Source organism: Miniopterus schreibersii (assembly GCF_964146895.1).
Source record: "Miniopterus schreibersii genome assembly, chromosome: 7".
Taxonomy (NCBI): domain Eukaryota; kingdom Metazoa; phylum Chordata; class Mammalia; order Chiroptera; family Miniopteridae; genus Miniopterus; species Miniopterus schreibersii.
The window spans coordinates 22,612,026-22,632,276 of record NC_138108.1 but is presented as its reverse complement, the minus strand read 5'-3'; the positions used below and the strand labels follow the sequence as shown (position 1 = coordinate 22,632,276).

The 20,251-nt window shown below is 38.4% G+C and overlaps 1 protein-coding gene across 2 annotated transcripts in view; it reads left to right on the top strand.

Moving 5' to 3' along the window:
- Positions 1-20,251, top strand: part of CDK15 (cyclin dependent kinase 15) — a 78,150-nt gene that overhangs the window by 19,968 nt on the left and 37,931 nt on the right. For both annotated transcript variants that reach the window (XM_081142695.1, XM_081142696.1), the window contains exons 7-9: positions 4,176-4,299; positions 5,865-5,985; positions 15,360-15,453. In XM_081142695.1, coding sequence (XP_080998821.1) covers positions 4,176-4,299; positions 5,865-5,985; positions 15,360-15,453 — 339 coding nt within the window. The remainder of the gene's footprint in view (positions 1-4,175; positions 4,300-5,864; positions 5,986-15,359; positions 15,454-20,251) is intronic.

Below are 20,251 nucleotides of genomic sequence, written 5' to 3'. Positions count from 1 at the left end.
TATGGGCATAAGGAGGCAGCAAGGAGGAAGTAATTCAATCAAAGCAGGTGGGAGTAGGGATTAGTTCCTCATAGTGGAGGCAGCAGTGAAAAAGCTGGGATGCCAGAGAAGGCATGGTATATTCCAAGAACTGATGATAATTTGTAAGGCTGGAAGTTTGGAAATAAGAGTTGGGGATGGTTAGACATGAGACTTGAGAGGTAAGTAGGAGCCAGAGCATGAAGGGCCTAGCTATGTCATGTTATTCCATATGAGGAGCCATTAAATGATTTTAAACAAGGAAGAGATAAATTCAGATTCTTCTTTTTGTAAAGCTTCCTCTACATGACACTGATGACACTGGGGTGAATAGTTTGGGAAAGGGCAAGACATTTTTGGGAAATGTTATAGTTTCCTGACCTCACTCTCTGTTTTTTTCTATTCCTACCCCATCCTCCCATTTCCTCTAGTCATTCCCTAAAGGCTGGTGTATGTTGGGGTCCCAGCCTTGACAGTGAGTCTAATCAAGACAACAGTGGTGCATAGGTGAGATGATGGTGGAGGAACATGGACATATATGTGATCAATTACTTAGCCAGAATTCACAACAGACAGAAGGGCCAGCAATGATTTTTCTAGCTTTGCATATTTTGATGGATAATGGCACTATTCACTGAGAGAGAGAGAGAAAAAGAGAGAGAGAGATGGAGAGAGGAAAGTAGATTTTAGGGGGAAATAGTGAGTTAGGTTTTGGACATTCTGAGTTTGAGGTGATTATGGGATGTCCAAGTGAACTTTAGACTATATGGATCTAAAGTTCAAGAAAGAATCTGAGTTGGAGTTAAAGATTTTGAAACCTTCAGAATACAGTTGTTAACTACAGTTGTTAACTGAGGCCGTTAGTGGATAAAATGACCAAGGGAGAGTAGGTGGAGTGGTAAGAGAAGGTCAAGGATGAAGCCCTAAGGAATTTCAATATATTAGAGATCGGTAGAGGAAGTGGATAGAACCTACAAAAGGAGCAGTTAGAGAAGTAGGAGAAAAATTAAAAGATTGTGGTATTAAGGGGAGAGAGCTTCAGGAAGGTCAACAATGCCAAATGCTGCCGAGAAGAAATGAGAGGTATCCATCGGCATTCCATAGGAGAAGACATTGGTGACCATCACAACAAAACAAAAACAACAACAAAACACACAAAAAATGCCACACACACACATTATGAATGACACGAACAAGATAGTGGCACATGATGGCAAGACCCACTGTGTTACCATGGCATGAAGGGCTGAAGCTGATTGGAGAAGCAGGGCACTGGGGCGGAGGAGGTCAGCTTAACTTGGTCACATGGGCAGTGATGTCAAGGAAGCAACATCTGTTATCCAGGTGCCCGAGTCTTGAGAGAATAGTGGAGAGTGGTGGGGAGCTGTGTGGATGATAGTGAAAAGAGGAGTAGAGGAAGATGTAGCTGGGTGGCAAGAAAGTCTCAGCAACAGGGGTTTTTACTTAAGGGTGGAGAAGTAATGGTTTTGAAGTGGGAGGAGTTGGGAGGCAGCTTGACCCCACCTTGCCATGATCAAATGTATGAGTAAGCTATAGAAAAACTACCATCCACTTGAGAACGCTATAGGGAAGCAGTGAGCTCAGGGTCCCATTTATGGAAAGGAACCAGAAGAAAATTCATCAGAGGTTGAGTTTTAGAGTTTTTAAACCAGGATTGAGGAGTGAAGAGCCAGCAGTGAAAAAGCTTGGGAGAGGAAGGAACCATGGATACTGGATTAAATGAGAGGAAGCACAGAGCAATATGGAGATGAGCTTATGGGAGGAAAAAAGAATAGTCAGAGAGGCTTATATTTTGAGGAGTGACCACAGAAGACTTGATGGGAATCGCCTGGGATTTAACAAGCCCCAGGGATCCCTGGTGAGTGGAAGGACTCAGGCTTCCCTGCAGGAATTGGCTGATTAATCTGATTGTGTTTTGAGGGATTCCAGCCCAGATGGCAGTAGCCCAAAGGAATTACATTTTGTTCCCAAGAGCCTCATTGTGTTGGAAACAGAACTAACCCCTGGGGTATGGGAAGCCTCTCTGGAAAGAGTCACCCACGATCTGGCTTGATGTTGACTGAAAAAACACCATGAGATTGGGTCATATTATCGGTGAAGCTTCAGCAGGGTTGAAGGAAGAATCCACGCTGTGAAGGATTAAAGAGCGAGTGGGTGGTGAGCTTAGCCGGCACGCACTGCAGCTTTGAGAAGTGTGGCTGTGAGACACCACACCCCACACCACCAGGCCTCACCGCGCACAAATGCTTGCGGGCACCGAGCAAGAAGGCGGGAGCGGGCGTGTCTAATTAGCGAGAACAGTCCATCCTGGGACGGGAAAGCATTTCAGCCTGGCCGTCGGAGCAGCTCTGTTTCTGACTCAGCCAGCCCACTCCCTTTCCCTGTCCTGTTTTAATTTTCTGTCTTTTCTCCGGCTTCTCAGGATGGTGGTGTAGTGGAGCCAGGTATGTCTGAATTTGAGACCTGGCCCTCACTCTTTCTGGACATATTTTTAGTTTCCTATTTTTCTTATCTATAAATTGAAGACAAGCATATCTTCCTCACAGGGTTGTTCTCAGGATTATAAAAGATGATAGGCATTCAATAAATGTTATTTTCCCCTTCTTTCTTTCTCTCTCCCTTACTGATCACCACCTTTCTGTCTCTGTCCCTCACCCGTCTCCATCTCCCTCTTTCCTGGTACTTTCCCATTGAAAAACATATGCTATGGCATATTATCTTTTACCTGGAATTTCAGTTGTTTTTTATATTGTCTTTTCCATGAATATTATAACCAATAGAAAGGTTTAAGTGATGGTATAAGAATGTTGTGCTTTGGTAACTCAGTGGTTTGAAGAGTGGAAAAATAAATAGTGTGTGTTTGAAGCACCAAGAAGATGAAGCCTTGGAAAGATTCATAGGACCAGTGAGCATTTGCAGTAGGAGTCTCAAGAAATTTTTAACATTCTTAAATGGTTTGTGAAACTGATGTGGAACCTGCATGGAACCTACATGGCCCAACTGTGCTGTGGTAGGTAACCCGCCAGGCTCCTGCTTCAGTCCCCATGCTGCTCATCAACTTGGCTCCAAGGTCTCCAAGTCATTGTTAGGTCAGTACAGGTCGGAGCAGCTCTGAAGTTAATAGTTTCCAAGGTGAGATGGAAAAGTGGATTTATCCACACAACTCTGTATCTGCTATTTTGCCTGTGTCCCCAGGAATGCTGGGGCTGGTCCTCTCTTTTCTGATCTGTCAGAACATGTTCTCAGTTGGCATAGGTCTTTGTAAACACTAATGTTGGTGTCTGAAATCTCAATTGCCAGTGGCACTGGAAAATAGCAAAAAACACTCGGAAAGCTAAGCATTCTTTTTCCCCCCCTTAAATGTCTATAATGGTGGGAACCTAAAAATGTCTGGTTTCTGTGCCTTATAATCATGTGCAACATTTTAAAATTTGGGCCCAGAAAATATTTTTCCTGTTGTTCCCCCTTCTTTCTTCTCTCTACTATTTATTCCCTATTCTCTTTTGATTTGGGGGAGGGGTCTAATTTCTTTTGGTCTCTCTTCCCTTTTAATCTATACTGTATATTTCCCTTATTTTCAACTTCGAACTTAAGACTTTAAAAATAGGTTTAAAAAGATAATGGTTCCTTTATTTCCTTTTACCATCTAAGGATAAATTTCCCAGTCTGGCCTCCTTGTGTTGTGTTTTTATAAGGGTTTCATATCAGAGAGCTTGGAAAACGTAAGCAGTTGTAAACCTAAGAATATCATTTCCAGGTCAACTTTGATCTCACATGCCAAGTTCATCGGTGGGGAAAAAAATTAAATCTCTCACATCTAAATCAATAACTAGTGTTCCAAAAGAAACTTCAAAGTTTCACTTTAGATTTTTAAGGAAGGGTAACTCCTTCAATATCAAAGAAACGAGACGTCAGGGAAAGCCAGAATCCCTTTGTTTAGGACATGGTCTACTTACTTGGCTTTCCTTGTCTTTTTTCCCCCCTCTTAATATAAAATCTTCATTTTTCTTTTTTTTCTTTTTTGTCCCTCAAGAGGCACTTTGACTATATTCTTACGGATGACTGTTTTTGATTTAGAGGAGAAATGCACACATAGTGGCTCAAATCTGTTTAGATAAGGTGTTCATTCCTTCCAGCTTTTCATGTTTCAACTTCTGCGGGGCCTGGCGTACATCCACCACCAACACGTTCTTCACAGGGACCTGAAACCTCAGAACTTGCTCATCAGTCACCTGGGAGAGCTCAAACTGGCGGATTTTGGTAAGCCGCCCCTTGAGTCTTTTTCTGGGCTGTGAATAATGCTGGTTTGTGTACACATGTTTAAAGCATTGACGAGGCCTGGCCTTTGAAAAGTCAAGGCCCAGAGAGTGTGATTCTTTGTGAGGATATCAATCTACCGTATAGGAAGTGTGAGGCAAGAAACAGGGAGGGACTGGTAGCTTTCTAGGATTCTATCAAGCTCCAGTCTAATCAAATCCTAAAACTTGGACTCCCGTACTAGCCCAGATATAGAGACATTTGTAGAGTGAACTGTACTTGGTAGGTTTCTGTAAATCTAGATGGATATACAAATTCTGTCAGAGTAGATTGAGGATATCCTAGGATGACAGGATCAAGCCCCAGGTTGTCAATAGGCTCCTGCAATGAGGGCTCTAGGACACTTGTTCCTGCTCAATTATGTATCTATATAGCTATGACTGTATGGGTGCCTGAGGCTTTTATTTCCATCCAAGTGATGCAGATTTCTCCTGAGTATTACTGTATCTTTCCATTTTAACACTTATCACAGTTTATAATTGCACACACACATTTGTGAGACAATTTTGACTCCTCCACTAGACTATAGGCACTATGATGGCAGCCTGAGTCCATTTTTATCATTGTATTCCTAGTGCCTAGCACCATAGTAAGTGCTCAAGAAATATTTGTTGAAAATCTGGTTCCATGTTAGCTGAGGAACCACTCTTCCCTGTTTGGCAGATTCAAATAGTTGTACTATAGCTACAGTACTTTATCCTGAAATAGTTTCTTTCATCCAGATATGCAAACATTTAACAGACATTCATTTATCAATGCCCCACATTGATAACAGTGACTCATCTATTGAATATTTTTCCAGCTATAGATCATGTGATTCTGTGAGATCAGTGACTGACTGACAAAGTACTCTCTTTGTGCAGAGGAGCACTTGAAAATGACTCATCTGACATTCTACCAAACTAATTAATTTGGATTAGCAATCCCCACCCTTTATCTAATTGGGGATTCCTGAACTGCAGAAATCAGAGTGGCCATATTAGTTATGAACTGAGTTCTCTTGCTGTTACAGAGACCCAAAATTACAAAGGTGTAAACATGCTAGAAGCTTAACTTGCTATCACATAACTGTCTGAGCTAAGCAGTCAGAACTTATAAGGTGGCCCCTTCTGTCGTGTGGCCCCACCCTCCCTAAGGTGTTGCCCCGAGTGCATGTTTCAGTATGGCTGCCACCTCCTTTGTATTACAGCCTGGAGGAGGGAGATCTGGAAGTTCACACATCACTTCTATTCGTGTCATACAGGCAAGATTTAGTCACCTCATTACACTTAGCTGCCAGGAAGGCCACATCTAGCTGCAAATGAGGCCAAAATTTAAGAAATTCACTTGATAAAGAAGTACACAGGGTCAAGATAGTTGAATAGCTCTATTAAAAGCACCCAGAGTTCCTGTATTATTTTTAAAATATTGTTTACTCAGCCAGTTGTACCCTTCGTGGTAGAATGTATTACTGTGGCTCTGTAGGAAATCCCAGAACAATGAGTTCTGTGCTTCTCCCTTTTGGTCAGGTCTTGCTCGGGCCAAGTCCATTCCCAGCCAGACATACTCTTCGGAAGTTGTGACCCTCTGGTACCGCCCTCCTGATGCCTTACTGGGAGCCACTGAATATTCCTCTGAGCTGGACATATGGTAAGAGCTAGTCCCCAAAAATGTGAGTGATCCTACCCTTGACGGTTACTTTATCATCTGTAGTACATTCTTAATAATAATTCTAATGACAGTCACATTTGTCTACAGAAACATAAAGTGCTTTCAAATACATATCCCATTTGATTTTTCCAATCATTCTACCAGTTTTTACAGTTAAAGAAACTGAGACTCAGAGAGGTCTTGCCCAAGGCATCTTCAGAATCTTGTACTCTTTCTACCATGCCTCACCTCCTAGCTCTTCTCTTCAATCCTCTGTCTGTTCTCCTTGTCCTCAGAGAAACACATATACACTCCCAACCCTCCGATGCACACACACAAACACTCACGCACTCACCTGTGCGTGCATGCTCACACATGCCCAACCACAGTTCAGAGCCTGGTGGCAAAAGCATAAAGACCAAGAATCAGGAGACCCAATTTTTATGCCAAGTCTACTTCTAATCAGTTTCTCTGAATTATGTTATCTTGAAAAAGTTATGTATCCTCTTTGTGTCTATGTTTCTCTATTTTTAAAATGAGGGTAACGAACTCTCCCCATGAGGGGTTAAATGGGACTGTAGTGCAAGTATAAGAACCAGAATGATGCTGTCAAGTAGAACCACATTGTTGGGGAGGCTCTCGGATTAATGGGATGTGGTGATGAGTGGGACCTCAGGCACTCCTCATTCCTAGAGCAGCAGTGTTATGTTATCTAGACCTTATTCCTGAAATATCCCAGGCATTTGGGGGCCACAGTTAGATGTGTGGTGACTGCAGTCAGAGCCAGTCCTCAAAGGTAACAAAATACATGGACTTCTTTCAAGACCTTAGAAGGTCATATGTAAACAAAAGGCCCTGTTGTTGTTTAAAAAAAAATAAAATCAATAATGGATTAAAAACATTAAAGAGTATCCTAAAAAGCTAAACTAAGCTTTGGATTTCCCAAAGAATTAAGAATGGTTGCAGAAATTTTCCTCCAGTGTATCTGGAGACATTGATTTTTCTAATACCCGGTGCCATTTCTGCAAGTATCACCTACTAGTCAAAACCTCCTGAAACTATCAGCTCTCATTGTCACTTCCAAGGCCTTTGATGGGATTTGGCCTTCTCAGCTCTTAATGATCACTTGCTATTTGTGCTTCACAGGCAGAGTGAAACTTCTACTTAACCACTTTTAAACTTTCTCTTATTATGAAACATTTAAAACATTAAAAAATGTATATAACATATATATACATAAGTGATTCTCAGCAAGGGTCAATTCTGCATCTCTGGGACATTTGACAGTGTGTGGAGACATTTTTTATTGTCACCACTGGTACCTAGTGGGTAGAGGTCAGGGATGGTGCTAAATATCCTACAATGCACAGGGGAGCACCCTCCACAACAAAGATTTATCCAGAACAAAATGTTAATAGTGTCAAGACTGAGAAACCTGATGTAGATTAGGAAGCATAATAAAGTGAGCTCCATAAACCCACCATCCAGTGTCACAACTAGGACATAATCAATACTGTCACACCTACTTGTATTCTTTTCCCGTCAGCCTACCCCTCCACAAGAGGGGCTTCTACCCCGAATTTTTTCCCTTGCATCATTCCTTTACCCCTATTCAAAATAATAGTTTTACATTTTTTTTAATGGGTTCTCAAAAAAGTTATTTTGTTTTACCTGGTTTTGAGTTTTTATAAAAATGGCATTATATCGGTTTTAGTCTTCTGTGACTTGCTTTTTTTTTTTTTTTTTTACTCAGTATGTTTCTAAGATTTATCCATGTTGATTAGTGTAGTTACACTTTACTTCCTGTTGATGAGCATTTCATTTTAGTTTGCTTATTGTCTTGTTTGTTTTTACTGTTATGAATATACTTAATATTTATATTTAAGGATTTCTCTATGTTACTTAAGAATAGATTTGCTGTCACAGAATATGTGAATGTTTAACTTCATAAAATAGTGCCAAATTGTTTTCCAAAAGTGGCTGTAATAATTTATACACCAACAGTGTATTATAGTCCCTTATCCACATCTGCACCAACTTTATAACATTTCCTAATTTTTGCTAATCAAGTGGGTAGAATGGTATGATCTAAATTTGCTCATTACTAATGAGGTTGGACATCTTTTGGTGGATTATTTGCCATTTGTGTTTTCTCTTCTATGAAATACCTGGGTTTTTTTCTCAGTTTCCTTCAGCACAAAATAATCCTTATGTCAGAATGGCATATTTTAGGGTGGCATTTTCTGTTCCCCTACAATGCTAAGGTTTTAAAAGGCAAAGAAAGACAGAGGGGCTGTTCTAGATTAAAGGAGACTAAAGAGACATACAAACTAAACACATTGCCTGGTCCTAGATTGGATCCTGGGGGAAATGGAGCTAAAGAACACTACTGGGGCAATAAGTGAAATTTAAATATGGATTGTGGAATAGATAGTGGTACTGGATCAATGTTAAATTTTCTGATTTTGATAATTGCACTGTTGTTATGTAAGAGAGTGCTTTTATTCTTAGAAAATACACATGGAAGTCTTTGGAGGTGAATAGTCATGGAATCCGCAACTTACTCTCTACTGCTTCAGGAAAAATAGAGATAAATGGATAGATAGATAGATAGATAGATAGATAGATAGATAGATAGATAGATAGATAGATAGATAGATAGAAAATGATGAAATGAAAGAGGTAAAATGTTGGCAATTGGTGAATCTGAAGGGTATTATTCTTGCAATTTTAAGCTTAAGGGGGGGATGGGAGGAATGAAGGAAAATGGGGGACATCTGTAATACTCTCAACAATAAAGATAAATAAATAAAAAGTTAAAAGTTAGCAAAAATTTGAGGAAAAAAACTAGTGTTTTACCAAACATGGTCTAAGAGGCACTGGCCTAGTACTTGGTCAGTATTTGCAATTATATGATGTGTGTTTAAGAAGAATGTTTATTCCCAAAAATGTTGGGTTCAGGATTTTACATATATTCAAAAATTCAAGGTTGTTAATTGTGTTATTCAGACCTTGATATCATTTTTGTCTGTTTAACTTGTCAATGAGAGGTGTATTGAAATTATTTGCTATATTGTTGATTTGTTATAAATCTATTCTTTTTTGCTTTATATACTTTTAAGCTATTTTCATTAAGTGCAAATAAATTTAAAACTTCATACACATTCATACTTTAGATCTTGCTTTCAGAATAACTTTCCTTTCTTTTGATGAAAATCTTTTAGAATTTTCTTTAGTGTAGGCTTGTTGGTGGCAAATTCTGTTTCTGTTTCTTAAGACAAACTCTCATTGTTGAAAGGTAGTCTTGCTGGGGATGTAATTCTAGATTGACAGTTATTTTTTCTTAGAACTCATGAAGATAGCATTCCACTGTTTAGTCTTCCATTGCTGCTGTTGTGAATTTCCTTTTAGCCTAATTATAGAAAAGTTTCCTTTTAGCCTTATTGTCTTTCTTTTGCAGGTGATCTGTCCAGAAAAATAATCATTTTTTCTTTGCCTTTGTTATTATGCAGTTTTCACTATAAGCTGTCTAATGTGGATTTTTTATTATACTGCTTGGTATATATTGTGTTTCTTCCAATTATGAATCTATGTTTTTCACCAGTAATTTTCTTTTTGAATGTTGCTTCTATTCCCTTCTCACTTTCTGGAGATCCAATGAAAGATTATTAGACCACATTTGTCTCCTATCCTCTTCATATTTTCCATCTCCTCAGTTTTGTGTGCTGCATTCTGGGTAATTTTTTCCTGAGGCTCAGACTGGGTCACCCAACCCAGTTCTGTAAGTCTCTCCTAAACTATGTATCCCTTACCTTTTTACTGCAGATACAAGGATATATATTATCCCATTGATAAGTGTTTCATTAATTTAATGATAAATAATGATGGCACTTACAAAATAAAATTCAATTTTAAATTAAAATTATTCACTACTCTTATTCATTTCACTGTTATTGTTGTTTGCCCAGTAAAACTCAAAAAGTAATCTAGAAATAGAGCAGTAGGCATCTTCCATTGAGTTTACTGTATTTGTTCATTCTCTATATAATTGTTAGATATTGGGTGCTTACATGGGGATACCCCTTCCCCCATTTTTCCCCTTTCATAGTGATAAGAGGGGAAGTAAGTAGGGAGATTCCCAATTGACAAAGAAAGAAAAGAAAAAAAAAAAATCCTACTCTGCTAGGCCATGTAATTCCATGGGGTTCAAACTGAGTGCTTTTAAGGAGGCAGATGACAGTGGTAAGCATTAGAGCCTATGTTTTTTGTTTTTAAATATATCCTTATTGATTTCAGAGAGAGGAAGGGAGAGAGATAGAAACATCAATAATGAAAGAGAGTCATTGATTGGCTGCCTCCTGCACACCCCTCGCTGGGGATCAAGCCCAAAACCCAGGCATGTGCCCTGACCCCAAATCAAACTTCCATCTCCTGGATCATAGGTCAATGCTCAACCGCTGAGCCATGCCGATCAGGTTAGAGCCTTTGTTTTAAAGAAATTAATTATAATACAGTAGTGCAAAGCCTCTTGTTCACAGTGAGCCCTGGTAGCAACAGGGTCAGCAGGAGGCCCAGAGCAAATGGTTAGATTTTGGAAAATGAACAAGTAGGACATATTGGTTTTTCCCAGCACTTATAACCAATGTTCTTTAATTCCCCAACATATTTTCTTCTCTCTCTGCTACCTTTTTCAAACTTTAAAAGATTCCATTAGCAACTTCAGTGAGAAAAACTCATTGTTTTAGAATGATCACATTGTTTTGTTTTTACTTTTTTATATTGTGTTAAGATTCACATAACATAAAATTTACCATTTCAAATGTGTAATTCAGGGTCATTGAGTACATTCACATTGTTGTTCAACCATCACTACTACCCATCTCCAGAACTTATCATCATCCCAAACTGAAACTCTGTACCCATTGAACAGTAACTTCCCATTACTTCCTCCCTTCAGCCCCTGGTAACCACCAATCTACTTTATGTCTCCGCAAATTTGACTATACTAGATACCTCATGTAAGTGGAATCATACAATACTTTTCCTTCCATCTATAATTTATTTCACTTACCATAATGTTTTCAAGGTTCATTTATTTTGCTACACAAAGTCCTCTATTCAAAATTGACTTCAGGCAGCTGCTGGTTTTAGGACTACAGAAAGTTGTCCCTGACTGAGAGATTGCAGACTTCCAAATATAAAGAGCATCCCAGGGAAAAGCAAATGGAAATGTCACATCACTGCCTCATACATTACTATGTTGTTCTGAACTAATTACAACAATGAAAAATGAAATACTGATTCATTTCTCCCAACAACATTTTTGTATGTTCCTTGCACCTCCAAAAACCTGAAACTCCTGAGATGGTTTATTTTCCCAGAAATTGCCTAAGGAATTTGAAGAATCTTTTTCTTATAGAAGAGTTTATTCATGCTCAGAATAGAGAAAAGGTTAGGAAGAGAACCAGAAAAAGCAGAAAAAAATATAAGCTGTTTCCTCTAACTTAACTGAAGAACCACATTTGGAGCAATAAAATGGCCCAGTGCATCTCTCCTTTCCAGAAGGATTCACTGTGTGAGGCCAGCAGGTCTTTTTTCCCCCCTTGCGTGTGAAGTTCCCCTTCATCGACATGGGCTGCCTCCAGGGTATCTCCACAGAGCAGAAATCCTCTGAGAAGCCTAAAGATATGTAGGGTAAGAAGAGCCATAGGAATAAAGATTTAAGAACAAAACAGAGGAATAAAAGGAAATAGGAGCTGGTTCCCTATCAGGACCTGAATGTTCAGAATATTTAAAATGTTTGCTTAAGGCTAGTCTAGGATGGGCAAGCTAGATGATAACCACATGACTTGTTCAAGAAGCAAATAAAAAATATAAAATTCACATGACTTATTTGTGAAGCAAATAAAAATCAGAACAGTTCTGAAGAACAAGTGAAAAAAATAGAAAGATGAATTGTATAGTTTTCAAAGAGCAATGCTTATACCTAGATAACATCCTTTGTCTTTCAAACTTGAGAGGCACAGACTTACTTTCTTACCAAAGCATAGATATTTATGATACTTAAAGACATTCCAGGTACTAAAATATAATTGATTTAGGAATTCTGTTTGTCTTGTGACTGTTCTAAGGGCACGCATGTATGCGTGCACACACATTTTATATGTGTGTGTGTATCTCATCTTGGACTCTAGATTTGTTAGGTGAGAAAGGTTTTAACCTGCCCCTCAGTGAAGCTTAAAAAGAAACACTTAAGAGAATGCCTATATGATACCAACCATATAAATGCACATGAAGACTTTTAACCAAATAGCATTTGATTCCATAACACAAACATCTTGTGTTATTATAGTACCTGCATAATGGCCTTAATGTCCAGCATTCTCCAGTATATTTTACATAGTTTTGCACGCTGTCCTCGTGGCTTAGAAGATAAAGGCCACTAAGAAACTGTAGCAAAAGGACTTCCTTCTTGTTTCCCTACAGCCACTAGTATGAAAAGACACGAAAAGACAAAACGTTTTTTATAAGCAATGAAAACTTTTTGAGGGGAGGGGAAAAAATGCACTACAGGTTTATACCTAGTAATGACTATGGTTTTGAACCTTGTTTAAAATGCCTCAGGCCCCGCCGGGTGTGGCTCAGTGGTTGAGCGTTGACCTAGGATCCAGGCGATCGGGGTTCGATTCCTGGTCAGGGCACATGCCCGGGTTGCGGGCTGCAGCCAATCAATGACTCTCTCATCATTGATGTTTCTCTCTCTCTCTCCCCCTCTCCCTTCCTTTCTCTGAAATCAATAAAAAATTAAAAAAAGATAAAATGCCTCAGGCCTCCTAGTGGTTTGTGAGCCCCTGAGGTTTCTGGAAGGTGTTAGGGCACTGAAAAGAGGATTGGTTCAAGTCTTCAAAACCCAGTACATTGCCATTTCTATTTTCTATCAAGTAATAAACAACTGCATACATTTTAATGCACACACATACATATGTGTGTATGTATATATATATGTCACTTCACAATGAAATGATTTGAGACTTTTCAAGTACATCCAGAGAAAGCGTGAGGGGCAGTGGGTAGAGGCCGTTCACCAGCTCAGTTTCTGAGTGGGCTTATTTCATAGTTGACCACTGCTGGCAGCCAGGATGATTTTTAACCATTTGACAGTTTTCCATTACCTTTATTCTTCTCCCCTTATTAATTTATACCGTTTATATCTGTTGCTTTAAAGATAAGAAGAAAAAGAACATGGGTATTCAAAGACAAGCTAATGAGAAACTTTAAAATGACACTAGTTCTAAAAATTTACCTCAAGATGCTATTGACCAGATTCTTAAGTTACATTTGTCTGATCAAAATTCTTGTTTCACATCTCAAGATGCCTCCTGTACATGAAAAATCAGTAAATATGGTGACCATTATATCCAAACTTGCTTTTTAAAAATTGGGGATAAAAACAACCTGTTTGATGGGGGGAAAATATGCTTGCAAAATGCAGTCTGGCATCTTTTACTGAGATATGTACAAAATTCTAAGAATGAGCCAGTTGATTATTTAAAATGCAAACCAAATAGCTCATGAAAACACTTTTTGTCTCTTTAGATATTATGAAGTACAGTTAAATTTCAATTTTTTAAATATATATTCTGTCTCTAAACAGGCATAGGATAAAAATTATTCTTAAGCTTGTTTTTCAAGAAACCTGCTTGCCCTAGATAGTGTGGCTCAGCTGGTTGGAGCATCATCCCATACACTGAAGGGTCACAGGTTCGATTCCCTGTTGGGCACATGCCCAGGTTGCAGATTCAGTCCCTGGTCAGGGGTTGTTCATGAGGCAACCAGTCACTGTTCCTCTCTCACATCAATGTTTCTCTCTCTCCCTTCCTCTCTCTTTAAAATCAATAAAAACATATCCTCAGGTAAGGATTAAAAAAAAAAAAAGAAATCTGCTTTCTCCTACACAATTTAAAGCAAATTAAATAGTATGTGTCTACAGTCAGATAGAAAAAGTAAAAATACATTATGTGGGTTAAATGCATATGAATAATATTATAGACCATATTTAATATGAATATTTAATATGATTTATAATAAAATGTTTTACTTGTATCTCCTTTATCGTGCCACACAAAAAATCTCAAGATGGCTAACAGAGTTTGCAAATGTATGTGTTATGGTAAAGGGATTTGGAGTCAAAGTATTGGACCATGGGGATAAGTAATCTCTGTAATCTGTCATCTGAACCATTTTTATCACTCAAAAGACTTATAAGGATAAAAATGTGCATTATTAGCAAAATAAATCTTACTTCTTACAATCAAGAATTACCCTCTAATTTGACTACATAGGAAAGAAAACATATTTCACCCTATTTATCTATTTTAAGATGCACATTCTTGGTGCATCTTAAATCAGGATGCAGTTTACAATCGGCAGCATCTTAGGATAGCCATCAGCCAGGCTGCACTTGTGACTGTAGTTACCATTGCACATGTGTGAACATCAAACATGTCAGCATCAGGACTTGCAGAATGGGTGTCAGTGACTTGGGAGAGTCTTGCAGACAGAAGAGCCCTCCCCCACCACCAGGGACGGGGAACAAAATGGTTGTGGAAAGGGAGTGAATCAGACATGCTTAGCAACATTCTTTAAGCAGGAGTCAAAAGTAGGCTAACTCTCTGTAATTGCAAGATCAGCTTAGGAGCCCAGCACCAGTGACTCTTAGTTCTTTAATGGATTATTTTAAGACATGCTGTGTCATCAAACTCCTGATATAGAGGACGATACCGTGGATAAACATAGACATCAAAGAGTCTGAGTCAAATGCTGAATGTGAAAAAGTTTCAGGAGCACCTAAACCAACTTCTTTCACTTAATGTTCCAGTTTTTACATGTACAAGTACGACATATGATAAAATAATCTGTCTAATTAAATGTATAACAGTCCTTTCAATAAGTATAAAAGGAACATTCTGAGCATGTCATAGTTTAACTTGCAGGTTTTTTGTTTCTTAATAGCACATACAATAGTGGTGCCTCTTACAATGATAGCATCTTAGATCCAGTGAAAGAGAGTATTCAGTTTGGAGGTTTAGTACTTTCCTCTCCTCTCATAAAATGGATAGTTAATGAGCTTGAAAGAGCTACAACTTTTGCTATCTACACTGTGTTCCTAAATGCTGGTTGCATTCCATTTCAACAAAAAGCTGCAGGCTGTTCTTATTTTTGGTTGACAAAGAGACTTTTATTTGATTTTTAATAGCATGTGGTCTCTATTTAACTGTCCCCAAAATATTTCTTGGGAGGGGAAATGCTAGTAGTTCAGTTTTGCAGGTATGGTTTCCTTAAAAGTGTGAGTTGACTCTTGTATCTTTTGCCAGGGGTGCAGGCTGCATCTTTATTGAAATGTTCCAGGGTCAACCTTTGTTTCCTGGGGTTACCAACATCTTTGAACAGCTGGAGAAGATCTGGGAGGTAAGAGAAGGATTCCTCTCAGGGAGAAGAAATATCTGCATTTCAAACTTTAAATCAAATCTGCCTTTGAGACGAATGGCACAGTCCATCTGCTTTGAGATATTAAGCTGTATATTAAAGTCATGGAGACTCGCATTTGCCACAGGTATAATAAACACCTTGCATATGAGTGGTCAGGAACCCCTGTTGTCCTGTAACATCCCATGAATCCACCTGCTCCCTATTATTATTGTCTCAATTTCTCAGGGAAGTTTCTGCCATTACTACTTAAGCACATTTCTGCCTGGCCACCCCCAGCTCTAATTCTACTATATGTTTAGCCCTGGATTATCTTTGTCAGCTGAAGACAGGACACCAAATTATCACAGAACTCCAATGAAAACAAAGCCTTACCATGTTAGTGTGAGAGAAATACAGTATTTATCATGCTCCTCCAAAACCAAATTCCTAAGATGCTAAGGTGCTTTTGTGTGTGTGTTTCCATTTCTTTTATTTTTAAGTTTATTTTTCAATTACAGTTTACATTCCATATTATTTTGTATTAGTTTCAGTTGTATAGCATAGTGGTTAGACAATCACATACTTTATAGTATTCTGATATTTCCAGTACCCACCTGGCACCATACATACTTATTAGAATGTTATTGACTATATTCCCTGTGCTGTATTTATATTCCTGTGACTGTTTTGCAGCTACCAATTTGCTCTTCTTAATTCCTTCATCTTTTTCACCCAGTCCCCCAAACCCCCTCCCCTCTGGCAACTGTCAATCTGTTCTCTGTATCTATGTGTCTGTTTCAGTTTTGTTTGTTTATTTATTTTGTTGTTTTGGTTCCACATACAAGTGAAATCTTATGGTATTTGTCTTTCTCTGACTGACTTATGTCACTTAGCATAATATCCTCTAGGTCCATCCATGCTGTCGTAAATGTTAAGATTTTATTCTTTTTTATGGCCTAGTAATATTCCATTGTATATGTGCACCACTTTTTATCCACTTGTCTATGGATGGACACTTGGGCTGCTTCCATATCTTGGCTGTTGTAAATAACACTGCAGTGAACGCAGGTGCGCATATATTCTTTCAAATTAGTGTTTTGGGTTTCTTCAGATATATTCCCAGAAGTGGAATCACTGAGTCAAAATGCAGTTCCATTTTTAATTTTTAAAAATCTCTCCTGGGATATTTTTTATTGCTTTTTAGAGAGAATGGAGGGAGAAAGAGAGAGAGAAACATCGATGTGAGAGAGACACATCAGTTGGTTGCCTGCCGCACACACTCCAGGGGCCAGGGATCGAGCCTGCAACTGAGGTACATGCCCTTGGCCGGAATTGAACTCAGGACCCTTCAGTCCGCAGGCTGATGCTCTAACCACTGAGCAAAACCATCTAGGGCAAGGCAGTTCCATTTTTAATTTTTTAAGGAACCTCCATACTGCTTTCCACAGTGGCTGCACCAGTCTGCATGCCCACCAGCAGTGCATGAGGGGTCCCCTTTCTCCACACCCTCGCCAGCACGTTTGTTGACTTGTTGATGGAGCCATTCTGACAGGTGTGAGGTGATATCTCATTGTGGTTTTAGTTTGCATCTGATGATTAGTGATGTTGAGCATCTTTTCATAATTCTATTGACCATCTGTGTGTCCTCTGCCCATTTTTAAATCAGATTGTTTTGGTGTTGAGTTGTATGAGTTCTTCATAAATTTTGGATATTAACCCCTTATTGGAAGTATTATTAGCAAATATCTTCTATTCAGTGGATTGTCTTTTCATTTTGTTGATGGTTTCCTTTGTTGTGCAAAGACTTTTTAGTTTGATGTAGTCCCATTTGTTTACTTTTCCTTTTGTTTCCCTTGGTTCCATTTCTTTATTCATTATTTATCCCTGCCTTATCTGTACCATGATGTGCTTCATTTTTATTTCCCGTGTAGCTTATATGCCATCTTAGTCACTGTATATTTCTCTTTTTTGGCAATTGTTTAAAATTGTAAAACATATGTAAAATTTACTTTTCTAACCGTTTTTAGTGTACAGTTCTAGGCATTAAATACATTCACATTGTTGTGTAACCATCACCAGCATTCGTTTCCAAAGCTTTCCCATCATCCCAAACAGAAGCTCTGTGCCCATGAAACAACAATTCCGAATCTTCCTTCCTCCCAGCCCCTGGTAACCTCTCATCTACTTTCTATCTCTGAGCATTTGCCTGTTCTAGGTATCTCATGTTAGTGGAGTCGTACAGTATTACAACTGTAATACTTATTTCTGTCTGCCGTATTTCACTTAACATATTTTCAAGGTTCATCCGTTTTGTAGCATGTGTCAAAGTGCTTTAAACTTGGTTTATTTTTTTATTACTTTTTATTCTGCTCCCTTTCAAGTTTGCTTGCTTCAAGCAGGCATCTGGAGCATTCTTGCTAACAGCCTCCAGTGCTGGTACCTTGGAAAATACTGCCAGAGTGGGGCTTTGTGTGCAGGTGAGGAAACGTCTACTCCCAAACTCCTTTACAGTTCTGATTTAGTAGCCCCTAGCTTTGCCTGTCCAGAAATGGTATAAAATTTTCATTTTTAAATTGCATTTCCACTGTGGAGTCTTTAATTAATTAGTAATTTTAAGTAGAATTTATCTTTAATACACACATAAAGGTGAGGAAAACTCTTTAGGGAATACCAGGGAAAAGGGAAAAGAGTTAGTTGCCAGTGTATGGAAAGTCATTGGCTCACCTCTATGAGGAAATTCTATGCACATCAGTCTAGTGCAATAAATTCATGACCTAGAAGACATTTACTTCTGGCTAAAATAAAAAGTGCTTCAAGAAATTAAGACGTTTTATAGAGATTAATTACTACCATTAAAATTTCTTTTGGAAACATGAGGGTTATTACGGGGCAACATGGAAAAATTGATTTTTTCCCTCCAAACTCCTCTGCAAGACAGATAAATGCTGTTTATCTTCAGACTGCATCGTCGGATGCCATAGCATCGTCTAAGCTGAAGGCAGCCTAATGTAATAATAGCTTTAAAGTCATAAGACCTGGGTTTGAATTCTAGTCACTTTTTAGCTAAAGAAATGTGGGCAAGCTCTGTAGTTCCTCTGAGCTTCAGTTTTCTCCTTTGTTAAATGGAGCTAGAGATGACTTTCTAAGCTTCTGTCAGAATTCCATAAGATCAGATGCACAACAAGCTCCATGGGCCAAAAATGCTCAATAAATATCTGCTGCCTTTCTCTCTCAGATAAATTATTATTGTAGATGTTTCAATAACCTAAGTGCTAAAAAGCATTTCCTGATATATAACCTCATGTAATATTGTTTCTTGTTCACAACAGAGGCAGCACAATTAACACTGCCTAACCCTGACCCTGCAATGACCTTTATACATTTGAACAGTATTTCCTAGTCATTCAGTCAGGAAACAACACAACTGTGTATATATGTGAGAGGATGTATGTGTAGATAATTAATATAAATTATAATACTGAAATAAGGTATATTATTAGAATATTTGAAAAGTTGTTTTATAGCCCAGCTGGGTATGGCTCAGCGGCTGAGCATCGACCTAGGATCCTGGAGATCAATGATGACTCTCTCATCATTGATGTTTCTCTCTCTCTTGCTCCCTCTCCCCCCTCTGAAATCAGTGGAGCTATATTTAAAAAAAAAAAAAAAAAAAGTTGTGTATAAACTGATTTTTTTATATTACATACTATCTTTAAATAATCACGTTCTTAAAAGCAATCATTTTACAGTTCTTTGCATTTAGCACAGCACTTAGAAATCATAGAACAGAAAGAATGGGTGAGACATTTCCCAGATCCTGATGGCTCCCTAGTTATTGGTTCAAGTTTCTAGGACTGGCCTTGCTGACTGACACTGGCCATCTGAAGATGTTTAGGTAATTCAGTAAGTGAAAGAATTTGGACTTGAACCTGGATATAAAGTACCAAAACATGAGTGATGGAGCAAAAGCAAACATGTCTTAACAAATCAGTCTAATAGTTCCTGCCCAGAAAGCCATGTTCATTTCTACCATTGTCTTTATCACACTGCAATCAATCAAAGGGACTTTATTTTGACATTTATGACAACTCATTACACATTTAAAACATGTAAACATATTAGAAATAACACTGGCCTGCAGTCAGAAGACACAAGTTCTGAACCTAGCTCTAACTTCAAGTTATGAGGGAAAGCAATTCACATAGCTGACCTCCCTGGGTTTCCAGCGTCTTAAACATTACAGATGCTCCTTGACTTATGATACGCTAACCCAATAAACTCATCACAAGTTGAAAATATCATAAGTTGAAAATATCATAAGTCAAACCATAGTAAGTCAGGGACCATCTGTATTTGGTTTTCTGACTCCATGAAGTTGTGAATTATTTGAACAAAGCGTAAAGAGAATATTGTAGCTCCGATCATTTAAAATCATAACATTCTTCTCTATCTGATTCCCCACCTCCAGGTAGTTTTTTCTCAAGTTTGTCAACTTGCATAGCTCATTGTTGATTTTTGATCTGTACTGATCAAGGATATAGTTCCATATTGCCTAGCCGTACTTTATGGGCACCAGGAGGTCAGAATCATTACATCTCAGTGGCCCCTGTGGCCCTGTCGAAGGAAGACCATGGTTTTGTTATATCTGTAGTTCCACACTCTGAGGACAAAGTGGAAAAGACCCCATTCAGCAGTGTGTTGTCTTTAATACTACTACATCTCAAGCAGGTTAGAAATGTAAACTTAACAAATATTTCCTGAATTTGTATTTTACTAAACATAGTGTACACAAATGAAA